General features: G+C 35.1%; 1 protein-coding gene and 1 non-coding gene across 6 annotated transcripts in view; one reads left to right on the forward strand and one right to left on the reverse strand.

Moving 5' to 3' along the window:
* The window catches only part of PRDM5 (PR/SET domain 5), a 204,433-nt gene that overhangs the window by 93,618 nt on the left and 94,749 nt on the right, over positions 1–16,066 (reverse strand). For 3 of the 5 annotated variants that reach the window (XM_059924241.1, XM_059924243.1, XM_059924244.1), the window contains exons 5-10: positions 14,947–15,121; positions 13,699–13,791; positions 13,295–13,416; positions 9,333–9,412; positions 4,919–5,003; positions 3,534–3,691 (exon numbers count right to left, since the gene is read on the reverse strand). In XM_059924241.1, the coding sequence (XP_059780224.1) occupies positions 3,534–3,691; positions 4,919–5,003; positions 9,333–9,412; positions 13,295–13,416; positions 13,699–13,791; positions 14,947–15,121 (713 nt within the window). The remainder of the gene's footprint in view (positions 1–3,533; positions 3,692–4,918; positions 5,004–9,332; positions 9,413–13,294; positions 13,417–13,698; positions 13,792–14,946; positions 15,122–16,066) is intronic. The other 2 variants (XM_059924242.1, XM_059924245.1) reach the window with 1 other exon arrangement.
* LOC132366832 (U6 spliceosomal RNA) lies at positions 7,735–7,841 on the forward strand. Its single transcript, XR_009503554.1, has one exon. It is a non-coding gene; the product is annotated as a U6 spliceosomal RNA (small nuclear RNA).

Raw genomic sequence — 16,066 nt, forward strand, 5'->3', positions numbered from 1 at the left:
CAGCTCATCCTTGTGAATGTGCTTCTAGAACACAAAAACAGGCAATTCTGGACATATACCAACTTAAATGAACCACCCACTACTTCACCTACAACCCACCTGAAGAAGAGAAATCTGATGCAAAGTTGAAGGAAAAAGTGGTTGTGATGGAATTATTCAGCCACTGGTTTTCAATCTACAACTTGGCACCTTCCTTAGAGATTGCCAAAGATTTTTTTTATTACGTAAAATTTATGCCATATTTTATGGTTTTAGAACCTAATCCCTGATTTCTTTATAGAGAGACCTGTCCTTTCCTTTAAGGTCTAATAAAATCTCACCTGCACAAAGGCTGACCTGCAGTGTCTTTCAAACTGTTTGATCATGACCAAAAAGATAATTTTCATATCAAAATCTAACACATACACACAGACACGCACACACGTGTATTATTTCATTAAATGACCCTTACTCTCATTTTCTCTATTGTATTTTTTATTCTATTCTATTCTATTCTGTTCTGTTCTATTCTATTCTATTCATGACCCAGTAAATTATTTCAAGACCCACAAAGTGGTCATGGCCCAGAATTTGGAAATCACTGGATGAGGTGTTAGTAGAGGACACCCAATGGAATTATTTTAGGAGAGGTTATGACCAGAGTTCCTCATCGGCTTCTAATGTTCATTCCTTGAAGGTTATGTAAAGGTCAGGAAAAAAGGTCTCTTATCTGAATAGACACAGCTCTTTCCCCCAGGAGCTTGTTTATGACTTAATCAGGACAAAACCTCTCAGTACTCATTCCCATCATCAAGCAAGTAGTGCCAGCTCCAGGATCCAAGATGGCTCAGTCCATCTAGACACCACACCCATCACAGGAGGAGGACAGCACTATACACATCTCAATTTGGCTTTGCTTTAAATCTGACAGGGAACAAAATGGAGGGTGAAGACTAATTAACTAATTTCTGTTTCCTGCGGTTCTGAAATGTCTGTCCAATTGTGATTTAAAGGATCACAGAATATAGGTGGATCCAGATAAACAATCTTTATTTAACTAGATCCTAAAAAATACAACTATGAATCAGGTTAAATCATTGTCAGAAAGGATTAGAGAAAAGAAAAACTAATTTTGACCTATTGAGCTTGTATAACTGGCAAGATGACGAAACAAGTAATTAAGTTTAAGAAACAGAAATCACTCCTTCAAAATTTCACGCCCTATTGTCAATCACAATGAAAATATTTCCTTGTCAAGCAGATTTAAATGTTAAAAGAATTGACCCCAAAATAAACCAAATAAGTATAATAGAAATGCACAAGTTACATAATCAAAAACCCCAAAGAATAATTTATTTAAAATAACAAGCTTTGGTCACGCTACATGATGAAGATGGGTCTGACTTTTAGTGGTTTTTTTCCTGCTTTCCTTGCATATCCTTACTTTTTAGGTTTGGAACTGGCCACTAATGAATAGTGAAGGAAGAAAAAAGTTGATTTGCTTTTTTCACCATAACTCTTGGAAAGTATTTTAGACATTTTCATGTAACCATACCAAACACACGCTAGGATCATCACACAGTGAGAAGCACAACTGCCCACAGAGAAGGACTGAATGTGCTTCCACTTTGGAAATTACAGGTATCGTTGTTTCCATCCTTCCCAAGGCATCATTATTACTTTCACATGATTTATGATTAAAGGTATGAGAGATGGTGCAAGGATCCTGTGTCAAATTCCCATATGGCATATAATATAAGTCAAACTGTGAAAAACTCGTAAATGTGGGTAGATCAGTTTCATCAAAGAAAGGAGCAAGAGGGTTCCAGAGACTTAGCAGGAAACTAGCCAGATAATTTTTTATAGGCATGTAATTCTAATGCAGCAGTAATGAATGTGGTCCTGCCTCTGAACATATAATGCTTGAGGTAAACATAAGGGCGGTCAGCAAGAAATTAGGCAGAGATGGTTTGGTACACCATCAATCAATCCTGTTTATTCTTTCGTAATTCTGCCTTTTCTTTTCTTTTTAGATTGAAGCTGAGACTGATATCATAACTTCTTAAATGATTTAAAGAGATAAAATGATGTGTTTGTAAAGTCCCAATAAATACTGAAATAACTATAATTCCAATGGAATATTGCAAATAAAAAGGTAACAAGTTATTTGAAAATACATTATATATACGTTGTTTAACAGCATCCTACAATATACCAAAATCAATCAGCAAATATTTATCACATCACAAATTTAAACATACACTTCTAAGACAATGAATATCTTTGCACACATTTTCTGAATTCAATTCAAACATTATTTACTATTATCTACACAAAGTAGATTAGATAAAACTAACTTTCTGATACAAGAACTTGAGTAAAGGTAAATGTAGGAAATGCAAACAAAAATCAATAGACAAAACTAAGAGATTGTAACTTGAAGAGAGCACTGCTAGAAAGGAGGGAGGGGAGAAGTTAGAGAGGTCATGCTGAGTTGTTTTTGATATGTCTCATGCAGAAAATAGGAGGATACAAAGCTGGAAAAGGAAGCTGAGGTCATGGTGTAGAGAACTCCGAGTGACAGGGTAAAGCATCATATATTAAGAGGTGCTGGAAATCTACTTATAATATTAGAGTACAAGAGTGATGGAGTTGTGCTTTGGGATGATTTATCTAGTCAGCTGAGTAAGTGGGAAGTGATAAGTGACAAGAAGCTGAATGAGATGGGTATTAAAGTGATGAAGATGAGCCATGATCAGGATGTGGAAATGGTAAAGCAATGGATGATTGTGATGGTGATAAGACAAGGTAGAGGGTACAATCTTTAAGAATTAGCTTCCAACTCTAAAAAGGGGCTAATATTAAACAAAGAGACAGGGATAATTAGATGCTTTTGTCATTAACAGAAACTTCCAAAAGTGAAGTTATCTGGAGCGTGAGCGTGCTAAATACATTAGGCCAAAAGGTGCCCAGTTAGGTATCAAACAAGCAGTGGCAAATGTGTGTCTGAGAGCTGGGATTAACAAAATAAATCACTTGGAAATCATCAGTACAGAGTTTGTACCAGAATTCATGGATATAGCTGACACAGAGAACATAGAAGAGGCCTACAGTCAAAGCACCCAGGATAACCCCCTGGGGGAGGGTTCAGAGAACAAAGAAGCATTCAGAGAAACTGGCAGAAGACCTAGCAGAGTCACCAAAATGGTGCCATAGATGAAGAGCATTTCCAAAAGGTAACGTGAGCAAGAGTGACAAACTTTATAGAAAGAAGGAAGAGAAGACTTTGCAGTTACTGCAACGCTGGAAAACACTGGATGACACTCTGCTTGTGAGGAGAATAGTTTCAGTAGAGAGTACACGTCGGAAACAAGGCCACAGGGGTTATGGCCTGAGTGAGTGGTTAGAAAACAGAAGCAAGATCTTCTCCAATTATTTCATATGTACAGCATGACTCGGATATCCAAAATCTTCTTTGAAGGTAAACAATTGGTAATTATATCAGGAAATCAGCAAAAATACATATACTTATAACAATATTAATAAGCTTTTACCTTCTTGTGATTCTTGTAAACATTTCTGTGGGCAAATCCCTTTCCACAAAGCTTGCATTTGTAAGGTTTATCTTCACTGTGTATTACTTTGTGAGCACCCACTTGATCGAGCCTCTTGAAAGATTTATTACAAATCTCACAATTATAGGGTCGTTTTTCTGTGAAAAATGAGTGGAGACAATCTCATATCTATATAAAGGTAAAGGATAAAAAGGAAAACAGCCTTACCTTGTATTACTTCTTATGGATCCAAACAACTGAAACAATCTATTACCCAATCCATCTGTTAGATATGTGAGCCTATTCACAAAAGAAACATCAGTTTGTTCTTTTATTGACCTGTTTGCAAACTAAATGTATAAAGTAGCTTAGATATAAAGATGAAGTTTAAATTCAAGGAAGAAATCCTACTTCCAGATGAAAAATCTGCTGATCGGTATGAGTTCAAGTCAGGGTCACAACTCCGAATGCAAAGGGTGAGTGGCCTGACAGTGATGAAGGTAAAGGACAGACCTGTCTCCTGCTGGGCCAATAGACCCCACACAGGCCGAGCTTCCAATTCTCAGCAGAAACTACACACTTAGGTTGTTGGGTAAAATCCACATTTATACAATATTCATGTAATGTTGACAACTTTTTCAAACAAAGCATATCTGAAGGCCACCAGATGTTCTATTTTCGATCCACCATTTTCGATCTTCCGTTTTCATTTGCCAAAATATCTATACCTGTCTCCAAATAAAGTAGCTACTCAAAAACATTCTGACTTAAATAGTCTCAAAGTACAGACATTCTAAACTCTAGAAAAGAGACTTCATAAAGCAAAAGTTATTTTCAGAGCTGAATTTTTCTAAGTCTGTGTAACAGACCTATTACTCAAACTTGCTTAAAATGAAACTATGGCTTTAAAAACTTATATTCTCAAAATGTATTTATAAATTTCTCACTAACATTTATTAGTTCCTTAGTTAGAATGTGAAAATATCTAGAAATGTCGGAACTATAATTGTTGAATCGTTCCTAAATATCAGACACTCTGCCAGCATGGTACATAGATGACTTCGTTTAACCTTAACAGCAATTTTGAAAGGTAGGATATCTTTTCACAGATGAAGAATATAGAAACTGAGGCTCAAGGAGGAGTAGGTAATGAATTAAATGGTGAGTTTGAAGATCTTCAATTTCATTTAGTCCAACCACATTTGCTTCAGAAACAAACTGAGGACTAGAGAAGCTAAGTAACTCGTTCAAAATCACATGGCCGGTCAATGGCCAAGCTGGAACTAATAACCAGGTCTCCTGGTTACCACTCTCAGAGCTCCTGAAAATGACAAGGTGAATCTTTTGTAGTGATTTCAATACAAATGGAAAAATATGTATTTTACCTGAGTGGGTGATCATATGACGTTTCAGCTGATTAGCTGAAATGAATTTCTTCATACATTCTTGACAATCAAATATCTCATGAATCTGCAAAAGGTTAAATTGACAGTTAAGTCAACTATCAAAGCCAAAAACTGTGTAGAGCTCAAGTAAAAGTATAAACATGTGGACAGTTGCTACTGCAATATCCAAACTATATAATTCAGCCCTAATTTGTTCACACTATCCTACATAAATTGAAAATGCAATGAACATGTTACCTAGTAGAAACATATCATTAAAAAAATGTAAGACTGCACGTTATTTAAATATGTAAAACAGCTGACCTATTTTTAAAGTGCATAATAAATTTATACTCTCTAAAAAATTATACCTAGTATATATTAAGTCTCTGTTATGCACAAATTTAGACTTGGAAATACGCAGCTTGCCAGTAAAAATATTCCCTTTACAGTAGTCAACACTACTTTAAACTTAAATATATGTAGTACAGAACAACACATTAATTAATGTTATAGACAAGGAGATATATGATTCTGAAAAGCATTTAGCTCACCGCAAAACTCTCACAGGATAGAAGGACCACAATAAAAACTTTATTAGTTTTATTTAAAAAAATAATAATAAGGGGGAGGAGCATAACTTTAGCAAACGACTGGCTAAATAAATATTACAATTTAATATTAAATTGAGTTCTTTCCCTCCCAGACACTAAATCAGAGAAACTGAATAGGCGGTATGAAAAGCAGAAGCTTAGCTTATTATCAGTAACAACGTACAAAAGTTCTAAAAGGAATTGTTGCAAGAAGCCTTATATTAGAAATGTTGATCATCCCAATGAATAAGAGCATCATACTGTTTTGCTGAAGATTCAAAAATGGTTTTGGTGAGGTCCTGTTTTTGCTTCAACCTCATTAAAGGTAGCGCTCACAAAACTAAACCCCAGACAAGCAAAGGTCCTTCTGCAGGAAGCCAAGATGCTGTGGTTATCCTTGCAGGATATCTAGGGCCACTACAGAGTGAAAGTCAAGGCAGAAGACCCTGAACTGGTACAGCAATGAGTAAAGAGTGGAGGACGGGTAAACAGCTCCCCTGATCTAAGTGACCACAGAAGAACTCAAGGCAGGAATGGTGAAAAGACGGCACCAGGAAGGGAAAACGGAAGCTGGGGCGAGGCTCACAGATCCCTGGTCTGCAGTCTGTGCCTTAAGCCTATGTCCAGCCACATGACAGGTCTGAGGCTGCCAAACTGCCTTCTGCTTCTGTCAGGTCTGATTCTTCGTGAGTCAGTAAACTCAGCTGGGAATAACAGAGAAAAGGTAAACAAACAAGACAGAGCAGAAAGACATCATTCCACTAGAATCTGACTTATTCCCCTGCTTACATGCAGTGGCTTCTAATCTTGATCAGGGGATATACAGGGTCCAGAGAGTTCTATGGTTCCTCAGAAAAACAGCACAAGTACTCGGAAGGCAAGTACCACATAGTACAGCAGGAAAACTTTCAGCCTAAGAAATTTTAAAGGCAACATCTTCGATCATCAAAGACCCTCACAGCAATGATATGAGGTGTAATGTTTATTTAAAGATAATAAGAACAGATTTATATTCTTAAACTCTGTTTCTGTAACATATATCTTTTATAATAAGCTACTCTAAAAAATGATGATGTGCCTTCTGAGACATACATAAATGAAAACATATTCATTTTCATTTTTAATGTTAAATTTTAATTAGTATATACAAATTTTAAATTATTTATCCATATAAAAATGGCAGCTGTTAAATAAATTACTGCAAAATATACTCATATTTGTTCACTTAACTCTCATGGCTTCTGAAACATGAAACATTTTTAAAGGTTGAATTGAACTGATATTATCAAAATTATAAAACAGAATATTTACTGTACATGAAAGCATTTTTGTATTGACTATCTTATTTATAGTGGAAAATTCAATCCAAAGCTATTTTCAAAACTCCTAAAAAAGTTTAATAAAACAATCAGATTTAAAGTGAAAATGACACTAATGCCTAATGCTAAGTAAAGCACCTTTTGTAAAATGTCCAGCTTATTAAATTGACATGGATGGTAATAACTTATCATTTGAAGTCCCAAATTAAATAATTTTCAGGAAGGATCATAATATATCTTAGTGTAATATAGGGCAGTACATAGTAATGTAAGACACTGTTCTAGACTATAATATAAATTTGACATATTCATACAGCACCATCTACTGGCAAGGTGAAATACTACAACCAAACTCTATTAGACATTAGACATACCCAACTATAAGAATAGTCAAAAATGGAGTCAGTAAAAGCCGCCTGTGGATTCAGAAAGGCTAAGTCAGAAGAGTTATGCTGTAATGAAGAGCTGCACTGAGCTACTAAGTTATTAACATCTGCAGAAACAGAATGGCTGTATTCCACCACCACCAGGTAGGATTTAAATCTACCAGGATATTCCCTGGGGGAAAAGTTCTTATGAAGAAAATAAATGGAAAAGAGAACACTTTTCAGAAGTATGCCCCACCACCAATTTTGTTGAAATAGTCTATTTGAGAAAATCTGAAATTTGGTAAGATATCTTAAATTTCAACTTCTTAAGATCAGGGAAGGAAATCAAAGAATTATAAAAGTATGAGGATTTTTTTTTTTTAATGTTTATTCAACTGGATTTAATCTTTTTGTCTCAGACTAGGTTCTGCTTCAGAAACCTTAAGGGTGATGAGAAGGGAGGAAGAGAGACGCGAAAGCAGCAGCAGCGTCTGGACTGGAGTTCTGTGCAAAACTTCCTTTAAAAAGTAGCTTCAGTGCTCGCTTCAGCAGCACTTGCACTAAATTTGGAATGATACAGAGAAGATTAGCATGGTCCCTGAACAAGAATGATATGCAAATTCTTGAAGTACTCCATATTTTTAAACAATCTGATAAAATAACCACATGGAAACTGAAAAGAAAAAAAAATGTAGTTTCACGGCACTTAAGAGAAGTAATTAAAGGCACTGATCAGTTCAAAGTCACACTTAATAAATGAGAGAACACAGGCCCAATGTTACATGGGGGTTTAGGGACAGAAGAAGGTGACATCCACTGTCTTCACTCCTGTCCAGTGCTGTTGCATTATTTCTCCCTAAGGATCATAATCACTCAACATGTAGGATATAACCTCAGACGTCTTAACAATTCAACTATCTTATATGTTACAGGCTAAATCCACAGCACATGCTTGGAGCTACGGCATTGAATATCATATGAATTTTAAGGCCTGTCAAGTTATTTTGCAATATAGAGACACACAAATAAAGAGACAAAATTCAATTTACAAACCATAACAAAAGTAAAATTTTACTTTCACTAGTACCATCTCCTCTCTTCTTTAGTATTAAATGACTAAAAGGCAATATTATATGCTCCTAGATATTCTGAAAAAATAATATATGAACTCAGGAAATAATCATTTATATCTTTGTTATTGTAATATAACATAAAATATATTTTTGGACTCTGCCATGATATGAACAAAATCTAAATTTTAATTTAATTCTATTCTGTCATAAATTCTATTAACTAGTGCTAATGTTGTTAGGGTTAATAACTGTCACTTACTTTTCAGGATAACTTTCACATTAAAATAGCAACTTAGTAAGTTTAATGCTTATTGCAAAATGTATTAAATTTATTTTCTCCTAATACAGTTGGCCCTTGAGCAACACGGGGGTTTGGGGGTTGGACCCACTGCACCCCACTCCCACCCCCCAACCTCTCCCTGCAGTGGAAAAATCGTGTAACTTTACAGTGGGCCCTCCGCATCTGCATAGTCAACCAACCCCTGATCGTGTAGTACTGGCGTATGTATTTACTGGAAAAATCTGCTATAAGTGGACCAGCACAGTTCAAACCTCTGTTGTTCAAGGGTCAGTTGCATAATCGTTTCTGCTAACAACACTCTGACATTCTTCTACATTATTTTTAGCGCTTCAAAATAATAGAGCTCTTTGTCTTTGTTTTGCCACACTTAACTATAATATGCATCCATTTTAAGCTAAATGTCACTGCAGAGCATATCATAAATATACAGAAATATACGGTTTCCTCAAATATATAGTATTTCCTGAGCAAACAGCAACTGGGAAAGCTTGAAACCAGTATGAGGTGTCAGTCAGACACAATACTGTGTTGGAGAAATATTTCTACTAATTCTGAACAACAATAAACAACTCAAAATATTCTTTTGCGAGAGTTCACTTTTCTGCATATCAGTCTTGCATTTTAGAATGTGTTAGTAGTTAAATTAATGACAAAACCCTGTCTTTACAATATAAAAATCAGCTAAAAATTTTCATGGCCGACACTATAAATGACTAAAAGATCTTACACTATGATGAGCATTAGTCTTTATCTTACTGACCTTCCTATGTTCCTGCAGGCTTGATGCTGAAGAACACTTTTTATTGCACACTGAACATATGAGTTTTTTCTTAGGATCCCCTAAACAAAAACAACAAACAAAATAAAATAACATACCATCATGATTTATATAAGTATATTAAGAGGAGTATTAGATACAGGTTTCTAGGTGATTTATAATTTCTAAACAGGTATTTCATCTTCTTAACTTACAACTCCAAAAGTTTCAGTGTTGTAGATATATCCATTAAACTCAGATAAAGAAGAGGCTACATTTTAAATGCTTTCAAAATCTGAGAAATATTCAGCTTGGTATACCACTTTCTACATATATAAAATGGGCCTTTCACCTTTCCATGTACTAATTTAGTATTAAAAGAGAAAAGCACACTTCCATGAAAAATTAAAATTAATCAAATGTGTACATAAAAGAAAAACTGTATTTATTAACTCATAAGTTGATTTTGCTACTTGCTTTAAATTTTAACAGAGTATTTGATTTAATCAGCTGGATTTTTAAAAATGGAATTCACAGATTATTCTTTTCAGCACTAGACTTGATCAGCCTGCAAGATCTGAGAGTGTATGATTTATCATATTAATGTTAAAAACGAGAATGAAGTAAAATCAAGAACCATAAAACATTATATTGGCATTCATATTATTTTACAAATCAAAACACAGCTCAATTTTGTCTTCTTATATAGTGATTATAATTATAGTATACCATTTCAAATTTCAAATTTCACAGTGGTTATAAAAAACAAAAGACTCAATAAAACAAGATTTTCAAATATGATATAATAACAATATCATCTGCACTACCATAAATAACCACAGAATGGTTTTTCAATTTTTAATTGATTAATTTCAAATACTCAAAATGTAAACAAATAATAAAATGAACCACCATGTATCCACTGCCTGGCCCCCAAAATGACTAATCCATGGCTATTCCTGCCAAAACCTCAACCCCATCCACTACCTTACTTCTCTATTTTCTTGAAAGAAATCTAAAATCAGTAGAAAACAAGATTACAAAATGACTTTATTAAAAGACTGTGTTTACGAGAGAGGAACACTTTCAGAAAAAGGAAAATATTAATTTTTGTCTTATCATTCAAGATACAGATTTCATATAATGCACTATTTTTAGCATGCCAAATAGTATAGCCAAGAAAAATTCTCTTGGTGATTGATAAGTAATATGGCTATTAAAGGAGAAAATTCTCCCAAGCAAAATGAATATCTGACAGCATGCATTTGGTCATCAATTCTCTATCCATATCTATTATACACGAGGGGCCACTGAGAAAGAATATTCCCTCTTTTCCAGCTTGCACCAGCTGGTACTTCCCTCCTTTAATCCACAATCCTTTATTTCCCTAGCTTATCCCTCAAATCAGCTGCTCTCTGAGACTAGACCTTATTCTTTCCCACAAGGTAGGTCAGGCTTGAGAGAGAGAAGAGAAAGAGAAGTGACATTTCCACAACCACCTGTTTCACCTTATCCCAATATTCCTGCCATGGCTCCTCCAGCTAGAATCACAGGAAATATACCAAACCCCCATCCCTACTCTTCAATCTCTTCTCTCCTCCTATAGCTTCTATTCTTCATCCTAGGACTGGAATCCTAGTTCCTCAGAGAAGAAACATGGGAAAAGTTTGTGACTGTTTGCCTGAGAATGTAGATAAATGTTATTTCCCATAAATACAAAATCTCTATGTCAGCATCCACAGAATCGAAATCAAAAGAGAAAGATGGTTAAGGCGAATTAAGGAAGTTAGACCCTTCACTGTTTCCTCTTGAGTAACTGGGAAGGTCATCATCCTACAAGCTTCCCCAGGTTCAAGGACAATAGCATCTACAAAGCCACAGCTAGACTTTACACCATTTTAGTTTTACTATATTCAGGTTAAGTCTGACATTTGACTTTCTGATTCAGCTTTCAAGAACAGTCAGGAACACATTACCTACAAAGGCAGGAGGAGATGCACTGAAAATTAATACAACTGTACTGAATACGTAGTCACTTAAGTACTGCAAGTTTCAGCACGATGTGGGTTAAGTGTGCTTCTAGGAGCTAGTCTGAGAACCTACCCGCCATGTGTTACAGTTTCTATGGAAAAATGTGATCCATGTTTAAAAATTCAGCTTCTCTCTTCTCAGCATCTTCAGTTCATATCACCTAACATGGAACATTTGTTATTGTCGGTGGTGAAAGCTGCAAGATCTTCTCTTTCCTTGAATACCTTTGTCTTTCTACAGTGAAGCGTTCTACGACCATATGTATGAACACCGCTTTTTTCGCTATTCTGAATATGGAATATTCTTTCCCCAAACGTCTGTGTAGCTCACAGACGCAAGGGAAGAAGCAAGAGAGAGGCTATGAATGACTGACTGAGTACCAATTCCAGCAAAAAAGTATGCATGGTGGCCTCTGGCTGAAAGAGTGTAAGTTTCATATTTTATGTGATCCACAACACAGAAAAATAAAAAACTTCCTTTTATAAATTATTTCCTACAAAATCACCAGAAGTTTTCGGAATCAGTAATATTTTAATATCCAAGACCAACTACAAGAAGCCTCAAAAGAAATTATGCTTCTAGCACAGTCTGAAGACCACATGCCCAATAATAAGAATTCAAGTTTCCAGAGTTTCAGTGTGCATCTGGTTTTTTACTTAGTTCAGCAAAGTTAACTTTAAAAATGACATGAAAGATTTGTTATAATACATTGCAGACAAAGATGGAGAAAATTAAGAACAGCATTTTAAACATAACAGCTTTAAAAAAAACAAAAACTAGGAAGAGACAGGTCTATCAAAAAGTTATGATTGCCTTTTGCAAAGATAGGAAAGGCCCAAGTATAAAGAATTCAGAAAAAATGTCATCTTCTCTATATCCCTCAAAAGGAAAGAAAGAAATCAGAACACTGTGAAGTCCAAGTGATGTGCACCATTCTGAAGCCACATTTCACAAGCCCATACCTTCTGCCACCCTGAGCTTTCAAATATGGTTTGTACTGAGTGTGCAGCCCGAACTGCTGGTGCAAAGTTGTAACTAGCATTAAAAGAGACACTTTTTGGACAATGAACAAATATAGAAAACAGAAACTGAGCACCGATTATTCTTTTCTCCTGAGTGTGAGAATAAACAGGATAGGAGAAAAGAAATAACACTTTCCTCATATGCAGAAAGACATTTCCACCCAGAAGCCAACGGCAAAAGTAAACACATGAGAAAAATGTAAGTATAGAAGGATAAGAGGAGTGCCATGAACCTCAGCCTCCTTTAAGGAAAAGACACTGAAGAAATAAAACATTAACTCTGACAATAGTCATCTGTTCGATTTAGTGCAACAGATTCAATCCCTGAAGTCAAAATACATTTACCATGTGCTAAGCAGATGAAATCTAAGTGACAAATTTTCTATTTGTCTTATTGTTTAGCTAGCCATTAGAAGGAATTCAAATAGTATCTACTTTATAAATCCAAATATATTCAATTAGCATGTCAAAATGTAGCCAGTAATTTTCTCCAATATAGAAGAAATGTAAGGATTTTTTAAAATGGAATTTTACTGTAAAAATATTAAGGCAGAAGGGCATCACTTAATAGTTTTAAAATATATCTACTAAAAGAGAAATTTCACATGCTAAAATATTAAAATTATTACTTAAAACATTAACTCTTAATGCACCTCGCTACCAAGCACACCTAGATTCTAGCTTAGGTTTCCAGTTATGATTGATTCAGAGACAGGAAAAATGACGAATACTGCTGAAACCAAAAAGAAACAGTGCTCAGTGAAAGAAAAAAATTCCATTTCCAGAGCTCTGCATCTGTGTGAAATACAATGGAAAAGCAAGCTCTCTCCTCAAGAGTGAGAATTAAAAACAGATCGCTGTGGCCTGGGGAGAGGAAGCCCCTTTGAAAACAACCCTCGGATGAGTTCTCACCGGCGTGGATGTTTTCCTGGTGTCTTCTCAGGGCGTCTCTGCTCTTCAGTCTCTTTCCACAGCTGTCAGCCTTACACACAAACCTGGCATCTCCCCGGCAAGTCTCCTGGTGCTGCTCAAAACTACAAGACAACCCGGAATGGGAAACAGGGAGAAGAAATGGTGAAGACAAACTACAAACTTCAAACTTCAAACTACAAACTTCTAACATCCAGGCTGACTCTTGTAATGCATGCTCCCCAGTAGAGTTTCAGGGTCATTACAAGTGTTACCTAGGCAGGTAGGAAGGAAAGCACTGAAATTCTGTAGCCATATGATACTAAATCACTAAGAAGCATGAAAGCATGCATGCCAATAATGACCCGCAATTATCTAACAGCCATCTGATAACTCAGATACAAAACCTCGATGCTGAACTGAAGGAAGAATTGCAAACAGAGCACTGAAAACTTCGTGAAGAATCCTTCAGACTGCTTTTCGCTGAGCACTGAAGAACACTGAGGGGAAATAGAAAAAAAACAAAAACTGGAAGTCTAAGACAAAAACTTATGAAAATATCTCTACTTTGAATAAAGTCACATTCATGATCTCTCTTTTCATTCTGCCTTTTGCCCTTTAAACTTTTAAGTAGCACCTACAATTTAACTATAAGACTCAGCTGAGCAAAAGTATGTTTCGTGTATAATATATAATACTAAATTGAATAAAAGCTGACTAGAATGCAGTTTTAAAATCTATTCATTAAAAACTATATAGCCCTTGCTTGGTTTTTTAAAGAGTGTGTAAGAGAATTTCCAAGTTTTAAGTTTAAGTTTTCAACAGAAATTTTTCATCTCAAATTTCATAAGCAAAAGTGGATGCATATATGAAAACTGTCTTAATATGAAATACAGCATGTTTCAGAATTTTACTTTAATGAATTAAAAAATGAAACATTAAGCCTATGTTAAAGATTTCTTGCTCATATGCAAGGTGACATTCTGTTAAAAATAAGTTTGTAAATATATGTATCCACTTTCTCATGTTTAATAATTCATGATACTGTAAAATACTTAAGTAAAAGGATAACTTAATATACTGTTAATATAAATATTTAAAATAATAAAGGGTGCAGAGCAATAATTGGGACCATTTAATTCATTTCAACATCTATCTTGTACATATTCATCTTTAAATTATTTCTCCAACATTGCTAGGAAATAAACAGTGCTTCCCAAAATGGCCCTGTATTCTTCATACCTCTCTCCATTTCTTAAACTATTTCTTTTCTTTTTTTTTTTTACAGATTTCAGAGGGAATATCCAATGCAGACCGCTGAAACTTGATCTGCCACCTCAAAGCACTAGCTAAATTATGCATATCAGATTTCAAATTAGTACACCAATGAGCTTAATATTTAACGGCAAGTTATTAAATGGACAAAGATCGATTAGCATAAACAATGTTTACTGGTTAAACTTCATAATCAGAATGTTTCAAAAATCAATGTACTATAGTGAGAAAAGTTTACGACAGTGACAATAGAGAATGCTTAATTTCTACACACACACCATCACACACGCACACAGGTTAGAAACTGTAAGACAAACTGAATGAAACAGTTAAACAACGTGTCAGCTTATAATTTGAGATATACTCTTGAATGTACGCACTGTCTTTGCAAAGCCTGTTTAACTGGGAATTTCTTCCCACAGCTCTTGCACTTAAATTCTTTCTCCTCTGTGGGTTTCTGGTGCAATGTCTGAAGATGCTCAGCAAGAATTTCCTCACTGGTAAAACTCGATTCACACTGGGGACAGGCATAGTCCTCTTTACAGCCAAAGCGATCTGCGTATTTACAAGCAAGCAGATTTGTAAGACAAAAATGAAGAGCCAAGAACTGCTCAGTTTTGCCCTCATTTTAAAATCAAAATTAATTGTGCTTAATGGTACCAGATTAGTAAATTTTTATTATCTCTATGAGTATGAATAGGTTGCCCACGAAAAATAATAGAAAGTGTTAACTAGAACAATACATTATTTTTAAAATCATTTAACTTGTGTTTCACCAAATTAATACAAAATCAAAATCAATTTTTAATTTACCCTGTAACATTAACTTTTCACATCAAAGAGTTATAACAAATATTGAATTGCAACACCAAAGTCTTCCCTGAAACGGGTCATCTTGAGTTCACTTTTAGCTGCAAGAAGAGAAAAACCCAACCAAGGGGAACTATGTTGGATTACCAAGGGGAATCTCACATATATGTGAAAAAAGGCCAAGGTCATAAAAACAGCACTCATTACAGTAGGTGGAGTGAGGCTGCACGGTCTCTCTGGCTGTCAGTCCTATGTGGACTGTCATGGCTCTACCCAAATTTTTCAAAGTGTGCTATTTAAATTACATATTTTTTCTGATTATCAAATAAGATTAAATTTTTTAAAGATTTTTTTTTGATGTGGACCATTTTTAAAGTCTTTATTGAATTTGTTACTATATTGCTTCTGTTTTACATTTTAGTTTTTTGGCCGCGAAGCAGATGGGATCTTAGCTCCCCAACCAGGGATCGAACCTGCACCCCCTGTACTGGAATGAGAAGTCTTAACCACTGGACTGCCTGGGAAGTCCCAAAGTTAGATTTAGATAAAATGCAGAAAATATGAGACTAAAAATCACCAATAACCCCACCCTGAAGAAAACTGCTGTCATCTATTTCCATGCCTGAGTTGTCTTTTGTGCATTCATATTTTACGCGCAGTCTAAGAACCTTTATGATCATACTTTTTATG

This window comes from Balaenoptera ricei, chromosome 5, assembly GCF_028023285.1.
Source record: "Balaenoptera ricei isolate mBalRic1 chromosome 5, mBalRic1.hap2, whole genome shotgun sequence".
NCBI classification, from domain to species: Eukaryota; Metazoa; Chordata; class Mammalia; order Artiodactyla; family Balaenopteridae; genus Balaenoptera; species Balaenoptera ricei.